Source organism: Cololabis saira, chromosome 9 (genome assembly GCF_033807715.1).
Source record: "Cololabis saira isolate AMF1-May2022 chromosome 9, fColSai1.1, whole genome shotgun sequence".
NCBI classification, from domain to species: Eukaryota; Metazoa; Chordata; class Actinopteri; order Beloniformes; family Belonidae; genus Cololabis; species Cololabis saira.
In genome coordinates this window covers 27,504,875-27,525,784 of record NC_084595.1, presented here as the reverse complement: position 1 = coordinate 27,525,784, position 20,910 = coordinate 27,504,875, and the positions used below count along the sequence as shown (strand labels likewise).

The 20,910-nt window shown below is 37.3% G+C and overlaps 1 protein-coding gene across 2 annotated transcripts in view; it reads right to left on the bottom strand.

Annotated features, from left to right (window-relative positions):
- Nucleotides 1-20,910, bottom strand: part of LOC133450403 (EGF-like repeat and discoidin I-like domain-containing protein 3) — a 141,205-nt gene that overhangs the window by 39,301 nt on the left and 80,994 nt on the right. For both annotated transcript variants that reach the window (XM_061729016.1, XM_061729017.1), the window contains exons 4-5: nucleotides 16,775-16,888; nucleotides 3,478-3,659 (exon numbers count right to left, since the gene is read on the bottom strand). In XM_061729016.1, coding sequence (XP_061585000.1) covers nucleotides 3,478-3,659; nucleotides 16,775-16,888 — 296 coding nt within the window. The remainder of the gene's footprint in view (nucleotides 1-3,477; nucleotides 3,660-16,774; nucleotides 16,889-20,910) is intronic.

The following is a 20,910-nucleotide window of genomic DNA, read 5'->3' as shown; positions in this document are numbered from 1 at the left end:
GGGGAAACCACTCAAGCAACCAGACAGATCTTGACCCTTTGGAACTAGATAGAGTTGTTACCTGTCAGTATTAACATGTTTTGCATGACAGACCTGCAAACAGTGACGGCACATCACCCCACAATACAAACGTACACTATCAACTGTATAGCTTAACCCCAAAACATTGCCTGTACACCGCTGTACTTAGGTCCCAATTATAAAGACCCTCTGTAGAAACACACAATGCCTGCAGCCTCCCACGCAACATCCCACGTGGCATCATTAGTCAAACACATTGCCTCAGTGTTGTATTTGTCGCTCTCTTTACTCTCTCCACGTGTCATGCTTCTTACGTTTCTCTTGTATTTTTCCAGTATATTTTGTTGTTGCTATACGTAGCCTCTGCATATAGCGTTTTCTTCTGTATTTCTTTCATATCATTCATCTGAAAACAGCTTTTTTCAAAGTTTGGTCTATTTCAATACAGAGCTGACGATGAAGATGGAGAAAAAAAAAATTGATTACGCTCAAAATTAAAAGGTGACCTACAGTATTTCGAAATTTTTTCATTCAGAACAAGGCTTCCAATTTCAGCCAAAGCAACTGGTTGTATTGGCTTTTAGGGACTATCTCAACTTCACTCAGTCCCTTTGCTCTGCCGTGTGCCTCTATTGAAACTTGCGTTATATTTTTCCTCTACACACTTCTGAGATACGGTTAACACAGAAAACTGTGAAATTAGTTAGAAATAAAGATGGAATAATGGGAAGGATAGATACATTGATCTGGGTCTGTGATGTCACCGAACCCTGCAAATCTGAACCTTCACAATTTGTTTGGATTTGTAGACACTTAAGACTTTTCTTTTAGGCAATATGTCCCCTTTAACTAGTTAGCAAATAATGTATAGTATTTTTGATGATAATACTTTTTTTTTTTTTGGACTAAGTTGCTATTTAGGTGCATTGCTAAAAGTGTCATATACCCCGTTCTTTTAAGTATTTTGTTTTATGCACACTCATTGAGTGGGTCATCTATGCATATCGTCTACCCCACACCATCACTCTACACATCCTCGCTGCTTCACTTCCAGCACTATGCAGTGTATGTGGCGACGGCCATTTTCTCGCCAAACATTCTGGAGTCCATCACACCAAGAAACTTCTATTGTTTTATACATTTGAGTATGTTTTCTTCTCTGCTTTGTTTGTCTTTAGGTGGCCCTGTTATGGCGTTGTGACCTGTCTCAGCACTGCTTCTGGTCTTATGACTGATGTAGTTGGCTACACCTCCCACTCACCCCTGGCGACAACCCTAAATAGGATGAAGCAGGTATAGCAAATGAATGGACGTCATTGTTAGAAAATGATATTTTGTAGCGAACATGCCTGCACAGAAATTCTGATTTTAATCGATAACCTCTATGTGAAGTCCTGAGAACCATTAGGGATTTATCGATTGACAAATGTCTCCTGTATTATTGTTGCAGCTGTGCTCTGACTGTGTTGTAGTACGGATAATCCTCTATCCATTGTTGTGAAGACTCATGATCAGCTTGTTTCACTTCTTCTTTTGTTTCTTTTCATATGGAAGCATGATCAAAACATCTAAACAGACATAACCCATATATCTATCATTTAAAAAACTCCTCATGTTGTTTTTCTATCATGTCAAACCAGTCTGAATCACAGGTGTTTGCAGTTTAGCTTCAGTGATAACAGATATTCTAACAGTATATTCTAGTGCTTGATATTCTAACATTAGAACTTGTATTTTCAAATATCGTCAACTCTAGTATAATGTAACAATTGAGAGATGATGCAGTTCTAAATTATTGGACCTTGAAATCTTCGACTGTATACAATGATTAGATGTCCTCTGATTTGACGTCCCAGCTGCTTCAGCTCCATGTTCTTGTAAGTGAACATTTGCTGTACATACATCAAAAATAAACAAATACCACATGGATCTGTGAGCTCCCGCGGGTAGGAGAGTGTCGTTAAACCATTGTCTTGCAGTGAAATCTATTACACAGGTTCCAAGGCCTACAGTTTAGTTATAGTAGAAATTAGAAGCAACTGGGTCAGAGCAGGGCAGAATAGAACAGAAACAGGGGATGTGATGTGCAGGTAATCTATTTTATTGATCTGTTTATGTCACTCTTTGAAAATAAGCACCGTCTAATAGTATGGCAGGAAGGTTAACAGAGCCTGAAAGAAGAGAGTTTCATGTATCGATGCTTTGTTGCTGCAAATATCAGCTATTTTTTTTCCATTTTGCAATTATATGGTTGCTCTTGATAAATGCCCTGTGGGCAGTTACAGAAACACTCCAGGGTACAAAAGGCAAAACGAGACTGCAAATTGAACATGAAAATTACTGTTACTATCACAGTTGAGAGTAAAACTAAACATCACGTCTCTCTTGATAGCCCAGTAATTTTCAGGTCAGAATTCACACATAACAAAATGAAATCATAAATACAGTGCTGTAGTTGGTTTTTATGTGCCGTAGTTTTGTTGCTAGGAAACCTCTCAAAAATCAGGCTTGATACAGAATACATTGCCATCGCAGCAATGACTGTGACATCCCACAATGAAAATTGTGTCAGAAATGCAATGTTTTTTATTTTATGTTTTAAAGATTAACCTTAGTGTGATCCACAGCACAAAGTGGGCACTTAACATTACAAGGACTTATATTTCCCAAAATGGAATGCAGTAAGGACTGAGGTGAAAGGGTTTCAAAGTATAGTATTTTCCTCGCTAGGAATGAATTAATTCATAGTAATGCCTCATTATCTAATGTAGATGTGTTATCAGGGTGTTGCCATTCCTGCTGTAAAAAGGCTCAGAGGAAGTGACGTGATAACGTTGGCTAGAGAGTGCATCTCAAAAGAATATGAAGATTGCTTTGGTTTATTTTTTCCATATCATCTTAAACTAAAAGGTACACATTTGGAGAACTATCAGCATCTTGATGAAATATTTACACTCTTCAGTTGTATACCTGTACATACCTATACCTGTTTATTCTACCCTGGATATTGCACTTTTTCCACTTTAATTCTATCATTATTATTATTATTTATCAATATTAATATTTGACAAGTTAGCTATTAGCTGTTATTAAATTGTTGAGATAAAAATGCTGCATTTTCAGATTCATTATCTGCAAATGCTTGGTTACAAAGTAAAAAAGTGAAAAAATAAATACATGTTAAACCTTAAAACAACACACACACACACACACACACACACACACACACACACACACACACACACACACACACACACACACACACACACACACACACACACACACACACACACACACACACACACACACACACACACACACACACACACACACACACACACACACACACACACACACACACACACTCTATAATTGAGACAGCACCTGCATCTTAAATCGTTCCTCTCTGGCCCTGGCACCACTTTACGTGCAGCCTGTCCTGTTACAGTACTTTACCTGGATCCAAGGCCATCTGTCATTTTCGGCTGCAGTCCAGGCATTGACCAGGCCCTTCTTGTTGAGGCGCGCAAAGTACGGATACCACTTCTGCAAGCCAAATAGAGCGCGGTGGGTGGAGGAGGCTGTTATCTGTTGGTTGGAGATTATCCCGCCCTCCATGCCCAGTGGTCCAGAACATTCTGAGTGAAGAGAAGGTATAAGAGAGAGAGAGATGAACACTTCAGCGTATGTGCAGTCTATGGAATGCATATAGATTTCCCAAAAATAACACAGAAGACTGCGTCGTTAAGGTCACCGATTTTTTTCCCACTCTATGTCACCAGTTACATTCTTTGTTTCTACTCGTTTGTTTGACATCAAGTGATGGAAAACTCTTTTAAAGACAATTCTGTCAATTTCTTTTTTTTCCCTATCTTCAATTTTGACCACATTTGAATAAGCCTTTTGGTACTGTATTCATCTCCTTAATCAAAAACATATCTTTTATCCTTCCTCCATAAGAACTAAGGCCAATTCACCATCACCAAAGTCAGCAGCTTTGTAACACATTTTAATAGCTTAACAATTTCAGAAATTGTAATAAGGATGTAAGGCAGCAATATCTTCAGACAAAGGCCCTGCCAGTATTCTAGGTGGTTTACCTTCCCACTTAATCCAAATGGACAAATCCAGGCATAACAAAAGTATTTTAATGAATATGTCTGTGGTAAGAGGCATTGTAGCAAGGTTGAAGCAGTTTTTCAAAAAATATGCAAGTGAAACGTATAGATATACAGTACCACACTCCATTGTGCAATATTATTATTTAATCTGAATATTTATAATAATTGCAACTGTTCATTTACACACAATATGAAAGATTTATTTTGTAATACAGATTTTCTGAGACTCTGCTCTAGACATATTCATTGCCTCGCTCTGTCTAGGTCTAGACATACTGTGAAATATATTCTATTCAAGTATTGTACATTTCTCCACAGGTATAAGAGGACTGAACCTGTGCAGAAGCATCATGATTGAGGAATTCTGATGTGCAGAGATAATACCTAAACAGTTCATCTGTGGCTGAAGTATTGTTTGAAACAGCTGTAGCACATATCCATCAAAAATTAATGAGGTATGTCTAAAGTTCTTCAAAACCCTTCAGCTTGAACAAACCGTGCTACAGAGCTGTGCATCTGTAATGAAATTGTCCCCACTCAACTCATCATGCACACATTTACTTGGAATATGCAACTTAGCCACTTAAAACTGGTTGAGAATTGCTATCAACTTTGTAATGTCGAGGAAATTAGATTCATAGTTGTGATGCAAAAAATGTAGCATCATTACACCTCTTCCAGCCTACAACCCACCTGTCATAAACAGACTTGAAGGCAAAGATGTGATGTACTTATTTTAATTGGTCCTTAAGAAAGGCAAATAGTTATAAAATGCTGTTAGAAAAATGTCAAAAATGCCAGATAATTATAGCAGAAGAAATAATGTGTTCAATTATTTTATTGAATATGACTACAGTTATGGGGGAAAAAAGTATAACAGCACACACTCTCTTCTTAACAATACTGCCATTTTCAATGCTGATTAAGTGTGGGCATTATTTCAGGTTAACCAGTGCTCCTTTCAGTCAGAGTTGACTCGACTAATTTAGTACTATAGTGGATCCATCTGAATTGTCCAAAATGCTCAAGTGCACACAGTTCACAGCTAAGCCTCCTTGTATTCATCATGGTAACCCTTTGAAATGTATTGACTCTGAATCACAGTGGAGCATTTGAGGTTCAATTATGATGTAGTAACTTAAATAGAGAATAAAAGTTGCAATGTGTGTATCACAAATAGCCTAATCACCATAATTCATTAGAGCGCTCAACCAGGAACCAGCTCATTTGGAAAAAGAGGTGAAAGGAAACTGGAATGACAATGACACCAAGGAGCTGTCGGCTGCTTATGCCGAGGAAAACATTTCTCTACAGATTAGTGATGCTGATGCAGTCATCTACTATAAAATTGTTGAAACGCTCCGTGGAGACATCTACTGAAGTAAATCGCAAGTGTTAAATGAATTGAAATCACTTAGAACAAAAAGAAAGAACATGACATCGGTGATCATAATCGCTCAAGCAGCAACGGGCGAGGGAGTTTCATAAGGAACAACGGCTGTCAGGAAGTTCATTGCTGGAAGAGTCACCAACCCCTGGGACCTGCACCCGCTGGAGTGGGTCAGTCAACGCTGCTGACTCTTACAAGCGGTTCCACTGACAATTATGGAAGAAAAGGGATTCTGTCTCAGCCTCTCCTGATGTAGTGTTAGGATAGAAGTGGGTGAGAGAGCTGGGCATATTTTAATATGTGCAGTTCCATATCAACGAGGACTTGCTCGCAGTACTGCAGGACTGAATAAGGAATGAAGAGACAGGTGACAGCAGCAGCTAGTCAGCTTCAGAATGAAGACGAGTCTAGACGTTCTTAATTATCCAGGTCAGCACAAATTAGTCTGAATATTGGCTAGTGTTAATTTATGGTATCTAAAAGGACTGAAAGGTTGTATTTCACCCCCTGCTGTGTTGCAAAAGTGTTAACTAAATAGGTTTTCTTTCTGAAAGAATCACTGGTAGAGGTAGATTACTGGATATTATGATGTTTTCCTTGTGGCTGTACTCCATCTGTTTCCACCATGTGGAATTTACTAAAAGTGATGAGGGTCAAACTGGAATAAAAAATAAATAAAAAATAAAAAATAAATAAATAAATATAAATATAATAAATATATATATATATATATATATATATATATATATATATATATATATATAATAATAAAGAAATAAATCAACGGAGTACAATCAATATTTCACACATTCTTTGAAGTATTTGTTTTGTATTTCAATAAAATGTAATGCTCTCACTACACTGCCATTAGTGCGTCCTCAGTTACAGACGATCAAATAACTGTGAGTAAAACTATGAAGCAGGAAAAGGGACACTTTTGGGACACTTTCAAGTGTCCCAAAAGAATGAAAACATGTCAAGAACAGACTTCAGTCACAGCTACAGCCAGCTCGTGCTGACTGAAGTGCAAACTGCGGTGGGACTTTGTTTGGCATACCAGCCTTTAGGGGAATCCTGGAGCGGTGGGCACCTGAAAGCCACGATGCAGCCTGCACTATTTAGACAAAACACCCAAGCATTTCAAACCGAGTGCTGACACACAGACAGGAAAGCCACACACATAGCAGAAGATAGCGAATATGGCAGGGCTGAGAGCTGTCAGAACACTTCTACCACCCAAGAAAGCAAGGTGTCAGGAAAGAAAAAAAGGAATAATAAAAATAACCCAAACACCACTTATCCAACTGCTAAAACAGCGAGCCTCAAGTCAGCAGGGAAGGAGGGAGCAATGAGTAATATCTATGGTCTGTTCGGGGTGGGTCGACCGCAGAAAAGAGAAAGAGCAATGACAAGATCTTTGTGAACTTTTAGATATGCACTTACATTGTATTTTCCAATATAGTAAATCATGCTCTATAACATTGTTATATACGACTCACCCTTTCCAGATTGAAGTAGGTGGTTAAACTCCTTCTGGTGCTCATTCAAGTTTGTCATTTCCAAATAATAGGTAGATGGCTTTATATATTTTATCATTATAAAGTCTATAAAAGGATTCATTGATTTTACTTTCACACAAAATAGTCCAGTTGAAACTAAAATGCTTGAACCGAGATGTGATTTTTTGAAGGACTCCGCAAAGCCCTATTTCCAAAGTACAGCATTTCAAATAAAAAAAAAAATATTTGAAGTCTAGGCTAAATACTTTATAGTTAATTAATTTGATTCATAAATCAGATGTAATCTGTTTAAAATATTCTGTACCACAGATCATAGATTTAAAAGTTTTTTTAATTTATTTATTGAATGATTAAATTGAGTGGATTTGCTGCAAACTCAAAACTTACATCTGCTGCTTAGAGAACAACTCAACATTAATCTTCATTCTATCCTATTTAATATAATGTAAAATTCCATCATTTCTTTAATTATAATACTAGCCATTTACTATTAATTGTAAGCCTTAAGGCTTACATATCAGTGTTTCGAATAACTACTTTAACATCTTTAACCCCAATGCCTCGTTTCCATTTGCTTCTGAGCATTTGTGATTGGTCCATTTATTCTCAGATGCAAAACTACTTCTTTCAGCATTGCGTGCATGTTGAAAAATGTCAAATGCATGGTGGATTTCAGAGAGAATGTAAACAGTATGCTAGCATCCAGTGCTAGCTTGTACGATACGAATAATTTGTAGGGTTTTAATCCAAACCTCTTTAAGTTGATTGACTATGCGGTAAAATTGCATAGACTACAACTGTGTGCCATTAGTTGGAAACAAGAAATTATGTTTCTTTTCATATTACAGCAAAGAGTGGTGTAGCAATGTTGGCATTGGTTTTTTTACAAGGAAGACAAGTGGAAATGAGGCAGAACAGTCACAACTGTCCATTAGACATATTTTTGTTCCAGGTCATAAAAAGACAATGACAACAGCTCAGTAACGCTGGACTGAGATGGAGCTACAGAAAAACAAAATGTTTAATCCGAATATTTTGCTCACATCCCTGTATAATCTCAAACAAATCCCAAACATTCTCGATAATGTCTGAATTCTGTGACAGTCAATCCATGTGTCAAGATGATGTCTCATGCTCCCTGACAACTTGCTCACAATTTGGGCCCAATAACATTCTGGCATTTTCATTGTGGAATGTTCTTATAAAGAAAGAGAAAAGGGATATTTTACAAATCCCAGTGCCATTCACTCCAATGTTGGTTTGTAATCTGCCAGTAAAATTAAAGAAGAAGAATCAGGAGAAAAATCAAATGCAGGTGATGAGTTAAGCTTTAGTGGTATCTTTTAAGAAACATATCACTTTAAAAATTGGCAGAGCTCTGGATTATGACATTCTGACAAATAATTATGTGTGACCAGTGGGAATTACCTCTTTGGCTGTAAAGTTTTACAAAAATTTTACTTTTGGAACAAGCCTTTATGCACGCTTTTCTGATATGAATATGAAATATTATATCATCCAAAGTCAATGAAAATGAAATAATATGTACCAGAGCTTTCCTGAGTCGGACTGGATGTCGAAGATCGAGGGGCAAGGTTGCATCAGCATAATATGATATTTGTTGAGATATTTTACCTCTAGGGCAGTATTCTTGTACGATACTCTATGTGGATGTTGTGACAAGACTCTGCTGCAAAGCCACGGCCCTTTTCACCTCGTGGCAGTGATGGGTCTCTCCTAACGAGCTGCCTGCCAGTCGTCCGTCAGAGCAGCGGTGGCAGCCAGCCCTCGAGCCCTGCCCCGCTGGCCTCTGAGCATACATCAGCCCTGCGACAGCACACATCGCCAAAACCAACACTACCACGCAGTGACAGCTGAATCCATCTCCCACAAGCCCTACCTACACCCAAAACAAATTACTGCCCCACTGAAATTAATACCAACACACCAATACTAATGAGCATGCAGCAGAGAGACAGGATAAGAAAAGAATAATAAACAGACAAAACAGATGTCAGCCATATAGCAGAGGTTCCACAGGTGACTAATGAGATTAGATGAAATACAGCTGTGCACACACACTTTTGTGCTGTTAAGTATTTTGGTTTAAGAAAGACAGGAATTTACATTCAAGTAAAAATGATAATCACATATTTCAAAAAGGGAAAGGAAAACAATCATGAATGCATGATGTTCTGAGGCAGAAATGTATATTCTAGTAGACCATTATTTATTTCTTTTTTTCATCCATACATCAATTTCCACTTATCTGGTTTCAGGTTGCGGGGTCAGACCCAAGTCTCCCTCCCAGCTACATTCTCTATTCTTCCAGGAAGACACCAAGATGTTCCCTGGGCAGCTAGGAAAGCCTCTGGATTTGATCACATTAGTACATGCCAGAAACACCTCCCCAGAGAGGCATCCGAGAGACAGTGTTAGCGGCTGCCTGAAACTCTTCAATTGGCTCCTCTTCATGTGTAGGAGCTGTGGCTCTCCTCCATGGTAGGGTCTTCCAAGGAAAATTGGTCATGAGGAATGGGCCAGCCTAGATTCAAGTCCATTGCTTTGTATGGAGAAAGAGTATTAAAAGCTAAGTAAGTGAGGTTGTGTGTGAGCTTGAAAGGTATTGACAAGATGTAGTCATGTTTAGGGGTGGGCAAAAATATAGATATGGCAATATATCGCGATACTTTTCCAGCCGATTCAATATCGATATTAAAAATTTGAATATCGATTTTTTTTTTTTTAATTTTTAATTTTTTTTTTTTTTTTTATCCCCGATTTTTTTCCCATTATATCACCCAGTGCTCTTACCTAAGTGACAGTCCTGGGCATTACCACTCTCTACCAACCCTGGGAGGGCCCTGCACTGAGCTCAGGTTTTATTTCACGTTTTATTTCATTTTATAATTTATTTTTTATATAACACAATTACCTGTCCTTAAAAAATGAAAAATAATGGACAGATGTTTATTTATTTATGGATTTATATCTATACTGACTGATCACTGTGCCTGTCCTTGGTTTTAGTACCCATCTTTCTTGTGTTATTATCATTTGCCACATAATTAAAGCAACCTCATACTAAATTTAATGTTAATTTCATATGATGTAAATAATATGAAAAACATATACAAATATGTTGTAACTTTAGCTTGTATAGTTATAATAAAACATTGTTTTGACTCAGTTTGTCCCATGAATTGTCACTATAATCTGATGAACGTGCAACTTGGATTTTAAGATCCATCACTATCATCTGATGTACATATATACAACTTGGATTTTAAGATGTGTAATGCATTTTTAAATTTTTCGGTGAACTATGTAGAATATAATAATCGGGATATCGCATAATCGGGATATCGCAATGTGTATTGTATCGTGGCTCAAGTATCGTGATGCGTATCGTATCGTGAGGTCCTTCCCAATACCCACCCCTAGTCATGTTCACCTCAACACACAGCATGTGCTCTGGATTTCTTGAGTTGGGCTCAACCCTGTTCCACTCTGGAGGTGCTTATAGCCCACCACCTTGGACCTCGTGCATTGCTGTTTCAAATTGAAATTGAAATTGAAAATGTATTTATCCACGGAAGGAAATTCATTTGTTTTTCCCAGTAGATGAGGCGGCAGCTTCCTCCGCCTTCAGGTTGGTTAATCTTATTATCGTCAAGGCCATGCATTGAATGAAAGTTCAGAGTATCCAGCTGTCTTAAAGTTATTAGTGGGGGTGCTGGAAGACGCCCGTAATGGGGACAACATCATTCTATGGAAGGCTGGGATCATTGAGTCCAATAGGGGCATGTTGCTTTGTTGTTGAGGAAGTCAACCAGAGCTGTGATTGCAAGGTTGACGATGTCTGTAAACTTGATCCCCGAACCTGATGGACCCCACAGGTGAGAGAGACATTTAAAGTTGGTTAGCTTGTGGGATTCTACAAGCAGCTGGTAAGTATTTGTAAGCCAAGTGTGCTGCAGCCTAAGCGTTTACTTAGGCAAACATTTAGGAGTGGGAGGAATTGAGACCACAGAAAGAAAAAAAATACTTTCAGTCTGCTCCTAATCTTATCAGAAGGTGGAAGTAACCCTAAGAAATTATTTTTAATCCCACAATCTGTATCATATATTCACTCAAATATTACATGTTGCAATAAAGAGTGAAATGCTCCAGTTTCATTCTACGTATGTATATCTCACTGTACATGTGTAAAAACAATAAAAGGCATTATATTCTATCCATTCTATTCATATTATTTTTGTTTAAGTTTTCCTTACATTTTTAGAAAATAAACAACTATGATAATAATTATATAAAAAAATTATAGAATAAGTATAATAATATAAATATTATTATAAACCCAAAGCTAAATGGAAGCTATTATTTAGACTTTTATTTATTTAATTTTCCAGTATATTTTATATGTATATATAGATATAATACTATATTACTCTTTTAGAAAAATGTTGTTAAGAGAAAAGGGGTACCTATCTTAGCAACTCTTATCTGATCACCCCATATTTCTTTTGGTTAAACCATTTCTTTGATTTGGGTGTTTACTTTTCACTGTTTTCATGCTAAAGAGCAGCATTCTTTTTTATCCTTTGCTCCCCTAAAAACACCTGTTGGTTCTGGGCTAAATGGAGGTGCTTTATTAAAGCCACAGTTCCAGCTTACAAAGAAAAGGCATTTTTCCCCTACCATCATGCTTCTCAATAGGTATGGTTAATTTTAGTTATATGCTGTGTGATTTTCATGCCATCCAGGTATTTTGAAATTATGGCCAAATTCAACATTTGTGTCATTGGATCATGAGACACTTTTAACAGTTTTGGATTTGAGCAAAATTGCATTGGGCTTAATCTTTTTCTTTTTATGAAAAAAAAGCTCCAACAACTAATCACCAGGCATCGTTGTCACACGTGTTGAGTATCCACTGTTTGGCAGAAAGTCCTGTAGCTCCTTTGATATTCCACATCGTATTCACTTTTAACATTTGTCTTAATCTGTCCATAAGAATATCTCTTACGGAGTGGATGCTATTTTATTCTGATTTTGAGATACAGTACCTTTCAATGGGGAGGTCATTGGTTCTGCAATCAGTGGCAGGAAAGAGGTAATCACATAGAAGCAGTTGAATTTATGTGGAGTCACTTAAATTGATCAAATAAAAACTATTGAAATGATAGATAGATAGATAGATAGATAGATAGATAGATAGATAGATAGATAGATAGATAGATAGATAGATAGATAGATAGACATTTTTTTCTTTCATTTTCAAAAGTTAATACCATTTTCTTACTAAAGTCTTACTAAAAGGTCTGTTACATGCTTATAGGGGAAAACACCCCAGTATTTAAGTATAACAGCATCCTTTATAACCATGTCTTTACAATTCTGACTGTAGTTTAAGGGGCTGGACTGACTCCACTCAAGTCCAGTCCTCTGTTCAGAGAATGTGCCTTATTTCAGATTGGTTTCACATCTTTGTACTTCAATGGAAATATACATTTGCACAAACATTTTACTCAAAAATCATTTAAGCATAATGTTACCTTAATAAAGAGCATACAGTACTTAGCCTGAGAGGTCAGATTAGCACAAACCCAACTCAAAAGAAATATAGGGGCCTCATTTCTCTGTCAAACATTGTTGCAAGCATTCCTTTTTTGGTGAAGTGTAATACATTTCAGTCTCAAGGTGTTCAAATATTGTATGTAATTTTAGAATAAAGCAAAAAGTAAAACTCCTTTCCTTTTTTTTCCTCAAGTTAATAGACGGTAGACGTGTCCTCAGAGAGAAGCTGCTGCCTTTTCATCACAGTATAGTTAACTTAATCCCTGTGACATATAAAATCGATACGTTTTGTTTAACTTTTAATAGCTATTGATTGCAAAAGTTCGCTTTACTAATAAATTAAATAAGGCTTTACTTATGTCACTTGTTTCCCTGATAGCAGTTTTAAATTTTTGTACTTGAGATGTTGCAGTTACTTGGAAATGGGACTTGGAAATGATCAAAAACAAGGAAGAAAAAAAAGGAATCGTGTTTGTTCACAATCCTTGTCAATCATCCCTAATATTCTGCTATGGACTCAAGTAGGGTAATTAATTTTAGTGAAACAATTACTTTCCTATCATTATAAATATGTGAATGCATACACGCACACACGTAGCCACATGTAAATTCACATGTGCATACACCAGGTGTTTGTGGGTTTTTTTTCTCTGTCATATACAATTCTGTTACCACACATTAAGAATGTGCAGACCTTCTTTTTATGTAGGCTGATACAGTGGTATACTGAATCTGCGTTGAGTAAATAATTGATGATTTACTGGCCTGGTCGACACGCGTTTTACATAAGTGCAACGTGTTGGAACTCTTGGCAGTAAAAGCCATATTGTGTAATCAGTGCAACCACATTCTCCAACATTAGAATCATAAAAGTTGGAAATAATTCAGACTACAGTACATGAAGAGATTTTCCAGCAATGTGTTATTTGGTGTTTATGTTGGAAGTGCTACAATTATCTAAGAATAAAGATGTTTCTAGAAAGTAAGGTTTTGAAAAGTCATAACCTGAAACTGTATTATCATCTTAAATTGTCTCTGGATTAGTACAGCAGCAACAATCATTGAGGCTGAGACAGCTTATGCAATGTGTTATGTCACTAGCTTTATACAATACTTTCCTCGATATTTTGTAAGGATTTACTTTGACAAATAATGAATGTGATTCTTCTTCATCCTCCCTTACTATTAGCTCATGAGAATACAGTTTGAAATCACTGTAATCATTGAAAAGACAAGCAACAGTTTAAACGGCACTCTGATTTCACATAATAATCCCAGCCTTGTCATACCAAACTACAGCGAGGAAAAGTAATGCTGTTAATGCACATTAGACAGAAGACAGAATGTGCAGGATCTGCTTACACAAAGACCTCCTCTGCTATTTTCACTCAAAGCAGTAGATGTCAAATTTTTATCTGACTGTTTCTGACACCTGAGCTTTCCTCCCTTTGAGGAGAAATCCCACACATGATAAAAAAAAGTCATCATTATACCAAAGATAAACAGAACCGTATCTGCCCTTTTCAGCTCTGAATGGAATAGAATTTAAATAACCAAGTGCCTTGTAACTTAAGAAAAATAAATTATAGTCTAGTTCATAGAAGAATAGCATGTGGTTCCAGTTCTTCTATAATACAAAGTGAAAAATGACAAAAGTGTTTTTATTCTAGACAAGAATTAGGTTAGATAAATTCTAGACTATGATTGTCCAGAGCTTGTAAGTTTTCCAGTTCTTAAAAAGTTATTATAAGTATAAAAAAAGTGATTTATTAATAAAAACAAGCAGAAAGTTCAGAGCAATAACTGTACTTCCTAAATACCACTACTACTACTACTACTATTACTACTACTACTACTGTCATTTAGCAGACATTTTTATCCAAAGCGACTTACATCTGAGAGAAAAAACGCACCATTTCGCCTGGGGAGCAATTGGGGATAAGGGCCTTGCTCAGGGGTTCATCTTGGCTGCTTGGTCCTTCAGACCCAAGCCCACCTCTGTAGCCACTAGACTGTTGTCAGGAGTTATGCTGTAGATCAAAGGCTATAGCTTCCCCTGCTTTGAATACAATTCTTTAGACAATGAGTGTTAACAAGTGTTAATGAAGCTACTATGTCTACTTTTGACAAAAGCTAGTTTCAGCCGGATGCTTTTACTTTGGCATTTATTACAAAGGTTATAATTAAACTACATTTATTCTGTACTGATCATAGATTTTAGCTGAAAAAATACTTTTACCTGTCCTTTCTTTACAAATTTGAGATTAGTGACAGAATACTCTACAGTTTTTGATCTGGCAACTGATTATCTGAGCAAACAAAATCCATATTGATTAAGTTTCTGATAGATGGAGGTTACCATTTCAATGAGTACTTATTACATTCTTTATTAATTTACAGAAAGATGGAGTGTTCTGAAAGTAACAGCACTCCATGCTTAGCTTTATCGCACTGGCTAGGAGCTTTAGGGGTGTTTGGAGTTGTTGACATTTATCATTTATATTAGCTAAAGAGTGAAGGGCTCATGGCCCCAGTTACAGCACCTCTGGGTGATTTTCATAAATGGGACACAATTTTCTATACAGTTAATTTTCTGAAAGTATGAAACCCACCCAATTACAGCTGAGAGTCAGCACTTTCACCTTGTGGTTATTGCTTCACGTCAAATTTAATGTGTTCAAGCACACGGGCAAAATAAACAATCCTAATATTCAGACTGCACAACAAATTAAAAGTAAAAGGCTGAGTTTATCATTGTATAATACAATGTGCACGTTTTGAATTTAAAAGTGGTAATGAAACTCGTGAGTTTGAAACAAAAATGGATGTTGGCATATGTTCAATCAGCAAGACTGCTTCACTGTCGGTGTTTTGCTCTCTAATCCAAACTAATTGTTTAGGTCATGCATTTTGACTTCCCTCTGTCTCTGTCTTCCACACAGTTTATAAAAACTACCATTAACATTCTGTTCAATTCAGTTCAATTACACGTTAATCATAGATACTACATACATACATACTAAAACAATAAGGAGAATAAAAGGTAATACTAAAAAATATACAGTCAAATGATAATGAAGAGGTCCATTCTGCCACACTAATGATAACTACAAAAAGACAGTTGGAGACACTGCATTGTTCCATCAGCAAGTTCTGTATGCTCCGTGTCGTCCATCATCTTTAGTTGCTGATGCAACACTATTTTTGCAGTCAGATCCAGAGAAGTCCCCACCACTTACAGGAGTTATGCAGTATCTTGCAATCCCCAAACCAGTCATTGTCCTTGAGCAGGGCACTGAACCCCACATTGACCTGCCAAACCCAGCCACTGAGGGACTACTGAGTGACTAGGGGGAAAAGCCAATAGAAGTTGCTTTACTCATAAAGAACTACTGAAGTCTGATCTGTCCGGGCTTGTAAAAACCTTCACTTAGCCTTGAAAGAAGAAGAAACAAAGAACTCTTCATTTGCAATGAAGATTAATCTTTAAAATTGTTGACTTCACTCCTCTAGCCTGATATCTGTAAACTACAAACAACTGTGGCTTGCCCAAGTTAGATATCTAAGAAATGTATTTGTGAGTATCCATACAGGGACAGTGGCTTAGGGGTGCAAATCTGTTCATATAATATTGCTAATATGCTCCTAGACTACAGGTAATTTCCACATAATAGCATTATAAATGCACGAAGGCTTGAGAAACTCCTGGGTGTCTTGCAAAAAGAGCACTGCTTTTGATAAGACAGACGCTCGGTCTTTTCACAGTCCCAGGGAGAGAAAAACAAATGAGAGCTTACAAACGCAATTGTGGTTAAGCTTTTAGAGTTTATTTTAACGCAAAGTATTTCATTTTACACACACACACACACACACACACACACACACACACACACACACACACACACACACACACACACACACACACACACACACACACACACACACACACACACACACACACACACACACACACACACACACACACACACACACACACACACACACACACACACACACACACACACACTTTTACATCAAGTACCAGTAAGTTGGTAAAAGAAACCAGCAACATTGAACACCGTTAGCTGGATCTAACCAAAGTAAAAAGTTATAAAAGAGTAAAAAATCCAAACAGGACTTACTGTATTGACAGTTCCTCCCCATGTACTCCCCTGGACATTCACAGGAATAGTTGGCGACCAGATCAGTACAAATTCCTCCATTCTTACATGGGTCTCTTTCGCATTCGTTAATATCTGGAAGGAAAAAGAAACAAAAAAAGAGTCCCATTTTACTCGATGCGTGCATGTGGGCAATTAAAAAGCCTTCATCCTCATTAAAATGCATTGTGAGTGAGCATATATTGAACTTTCTCAGTATATTACTTGATCCTGTGTTCCCATGGAAGCACCCACTAAGACGCTGGTTTGCTGAAACTAATAAATCAAATGACTTCTGGGTAGAATATTAATGCATGAACAAGTCACAGGCTTTTTATGTTAAGAGCAATTAATGGTTTTCTTTGTTTATACTTTAAAAGAAAAAGAAAAAAAATACATAATTTTTCCAAACTTCAGAAAAAATGGGAACAGCAACATTTTTGGTAAAGTTGTAAAAAAAAGAAAAAGCTTGTTAAATTCATCATCAATGGTGTATTGAAAGCAGAAGAATGCCTTTGATAACATGTCTATTATTCAAAACTCCTTTGAATTAGGACTTTGCTGTGTTTGGCAGTAATTATATTTCCTCATATACACACTTTGCCTTGTGGGAAAATTTGGTTCCATCATCTGAAATTCAGATACAAAGAAAACATTTGGTGTAAACAATTGCTGTCCAGATATACATAAGTTGAAGGGTGCTTTCATTTCTTTTCTTTTTTCCCTGAAATCGCATATTGAGTACGTGAACACTGTATTTTCTCATTGCGTTGGCTGCTTTTGACACAAAGAAAAATCTAAGTGTATCCCATTGAGCCTAAAACCATGGATGAACGTGCTCTTATTATTCACTTATGTTTGCCATGGAAACAGGAAAATATAAATACAAGGGGAAGATTCTGTGCTGTAGAGTATAATGGTGTACTGGTTATTCCATGACACAGAGATCTTTATATATATATATATATATATATATATATATATATATATATATATATATATATATATATATATATATATATATATATATATATATATTGCTTATACTGCTTGTAATTTTCCCTCTTGCCAAATAATACAGTTTGAAATTGAAGTGTGGCTTCAGTTGAAGAGGAATGTTGTGATGCACTGGAGATGCCGAAGGCGAATACCAACACTCTGCGGGAGGCTGTGTGCATTAATCATACGAAATACTGATGTGCTCATCTGCCTGTACCATAATCCAACAAATCATATCATGTGATTTTAGGCTTTTGATCCTGTTTGGGTCAGTATGTCATCTCACCAGGAGGAGCGCATAAGATTTCACCAGACGATTCAGACCAAGACAACCTTTTTTAAAAGGGTCTTGGTGAAGTTATTCTTACAGTATATGTACCAGAGTGTGATTACTGTGATAAATAATAATAATAATAATAATAATCCGAGCTGTATTTTTAATCTGAGCTGCATTTTGTTCACATCTGATGCACCTGGACTCATTTACGCCTTAAGTGTTTGGAAATGCAGACAATTTTTTTAATTTTTTTTTATTTACTTGTCCATTAAAGAAAGAAAGACTCACAATGGTCACTGAAATAACTTGAAACTGACAGAAGCAAAAATAAAAATGACCCATATCAGACATTGCTTTGAAATTGGGGTTCAACAGGAAAATAATAATGAAAAAAAAAACTACAGGATTAATTAAAATGGCCGTGGTAAATTAGTTGGTACTCTTAATTTGATATTTTGTTCCACAACTAATCACTTCAGTCAAGTGACTTTTAGACTTCTTCAACTGTAAACCGGTATTTTGGTCATGAGCAAACTGCTCCAGAAGTCTCGGGATTAGAGGGTTTCCCCTCCAGATGGCATGTTTCAGCTCTTTGTACCAATTTTCAACAGGAATTAGGTTAGAGCTTATAGAAAGGCACTTCAGAATAGTTCAATGTTGTGTTCTTAGTCATTGGATTTTTTTAGTTGTGCATTTTGGGTCATAATCCTGTTATAAGATCCATGACCTGGAACTGAGACCAAGCTTTCTGCTAATGGGCAATGCATTTCACTCAAGAATGTCAGAATCAGAATCAGAATCAGCTTTATTGGCCAGGTTCGAACATTGTCCAACAAGGAATTTGACTCCGGTAGTTTCGCTCTCTGTGGTATGAAAGGTGAACAATAAACAATAGACAAATGTGGAATTTCTATGTACAAAAATTATAAACATAAACATTTTAAGGTGCAGCAGTTTGAGGTAGTGAGAATAAATATGATCTATTTACAATTTCAGTCTATGTCTTGATAGTCTTGGGATTTCATTGTACCTGCACAGATTCAAGACACTGTGTACGAGAGACAGCAATCAACCCCAGAAAATAAAGCCTCCCCAAGGTTTCATAGTAGTTACTGTGTCATTTATTGATCTATTTTTTGCATATGAGTTGTTCTGACTTGCCAAAAAGCTCCAGTTTTGTCTCATCTCGCCAAAGGAAATCTTCCTGAAGCTTTGTGGCTTGTCAATATGCATTTCAATTCTAGTCTCCCTTAGAATTTGCATTCAGCTGTTCCGTCTTTCACTAACACATTCATTTCACAAATTATTTCCAATCTTTTCCAGGGATACCAAGAAATTTGTTCAGGCCACTCTCATTAGTTAATTTTTTTTAAATGATCCTGTTTGTCAGGGTTTGACACTTGCCCCCTGAGTCCTGAGTTTCTGTTTTGCCCCGCCTGTGTCCCATCTGCCCTGATTGTCTGCACCTGTGTCTCGTCGTGTCTCGTTATCCCCTGAGTATATCTGGTCTTGTCATTCCCTTGTTCCCTGTCGGTCTGTACTGTTCTTCCCTCCATGTTTCGTGCCACGGTTTTCCTCCAGGTTTTTGATCCCTGTTTCTTTGAGTTTTTGATCCTGCTAAGCAGCGCTTTTTTTTTTATTCTTGCCTTCTTTGGAATAAATCCTTTTTTTTTTGAGAACTCCTGCTTCCGGCCTCCCTCTCTCTCCTGTATCTGGGTCCTCACCACACCAGCCTGAGAAAGGCTTGACAGAACGGACCGACCAGCATGGACCCAGCAGGAGAGACTCTGGACTGGTGGAAATTCTTCCTCCAGGAAGCCAGAAAGACTAGGCCCTGTTGGCAGGAACCTGGTTCACCCTTCAGGGGAACACGCCTGGCTCTAGGTGGGCCCCGGAGCATCCAGGCTCTGGAGCAACGACGGCGTCGATGCCAGCCCCAGCTAGCTGCTGTTCCAGCGGTGGTCTGGGGCGCGTCGTCGGTGGTGGTCCTGGGCGCATCAGCCCCTGCTCCGGTGATGGTCCCGGTCCCTTTTGAAGATTGTTTCTTGTTTTATATTGTTTTGTGCTTTGCATCGTTTCTCTATTTGCAGCACGTTTGATGATGCTGCATTTGTCTTTGTTTTTTGCAGCACGTTTTTTTTCATTTGCACCACGTTCCTCTTTTTGTACCTCGTTTTGAGTTTGTGAATTTGAATCGTTTCTGTACTTGAAGCCGTTTTCCTTAACTGAGACGCATTAGGCCGTTGCAGTGCGTTTGGCCCCTTGTCAGCCACCATGGACCCCTTTCTGCAAAAGAAACAGACGTGTAGCCCGCAAGAGGCGACTGCCCTCACTGAGTCAATACTGCAGCTGATCTGTGATATGAGCAGCTCTCCATGGTTGATGGTGACGGGTTTCAACAAATGATACACCAGTTCAACCCAGAGTACGTCCTGCCATCCAGAACCCATTTCAACCACTTGATGGAGAAAAAATACGAGATGTTTTATTTTTTATATAACACAATTGCCTGTCCTTAAAGAAATGAAAAATAATTGACAGAGGTTGATTTATTTATGGATTTATGTCTATACTGACTGATCACTGTGCCTGTCCTTGGTTTTAGATAGGACATTTTATTTACTTTTTGTATGAACAGCAGCAAAGTTGAATAAAATATCTATATTTCATTGAAGTACCCATTTTTCTTGTGTTATCATTTGGCACATAATTAAAGCAACCTCATACTAAATTTAAGAAAAAATTACTAATTATCCGATTAGTCGACTAATCGTTTCAATAGTCGGTGACTAGTCGACGATTAAAACAGTCGTAGTTGCAGCCCAAGTATTAAGCCCAAAAA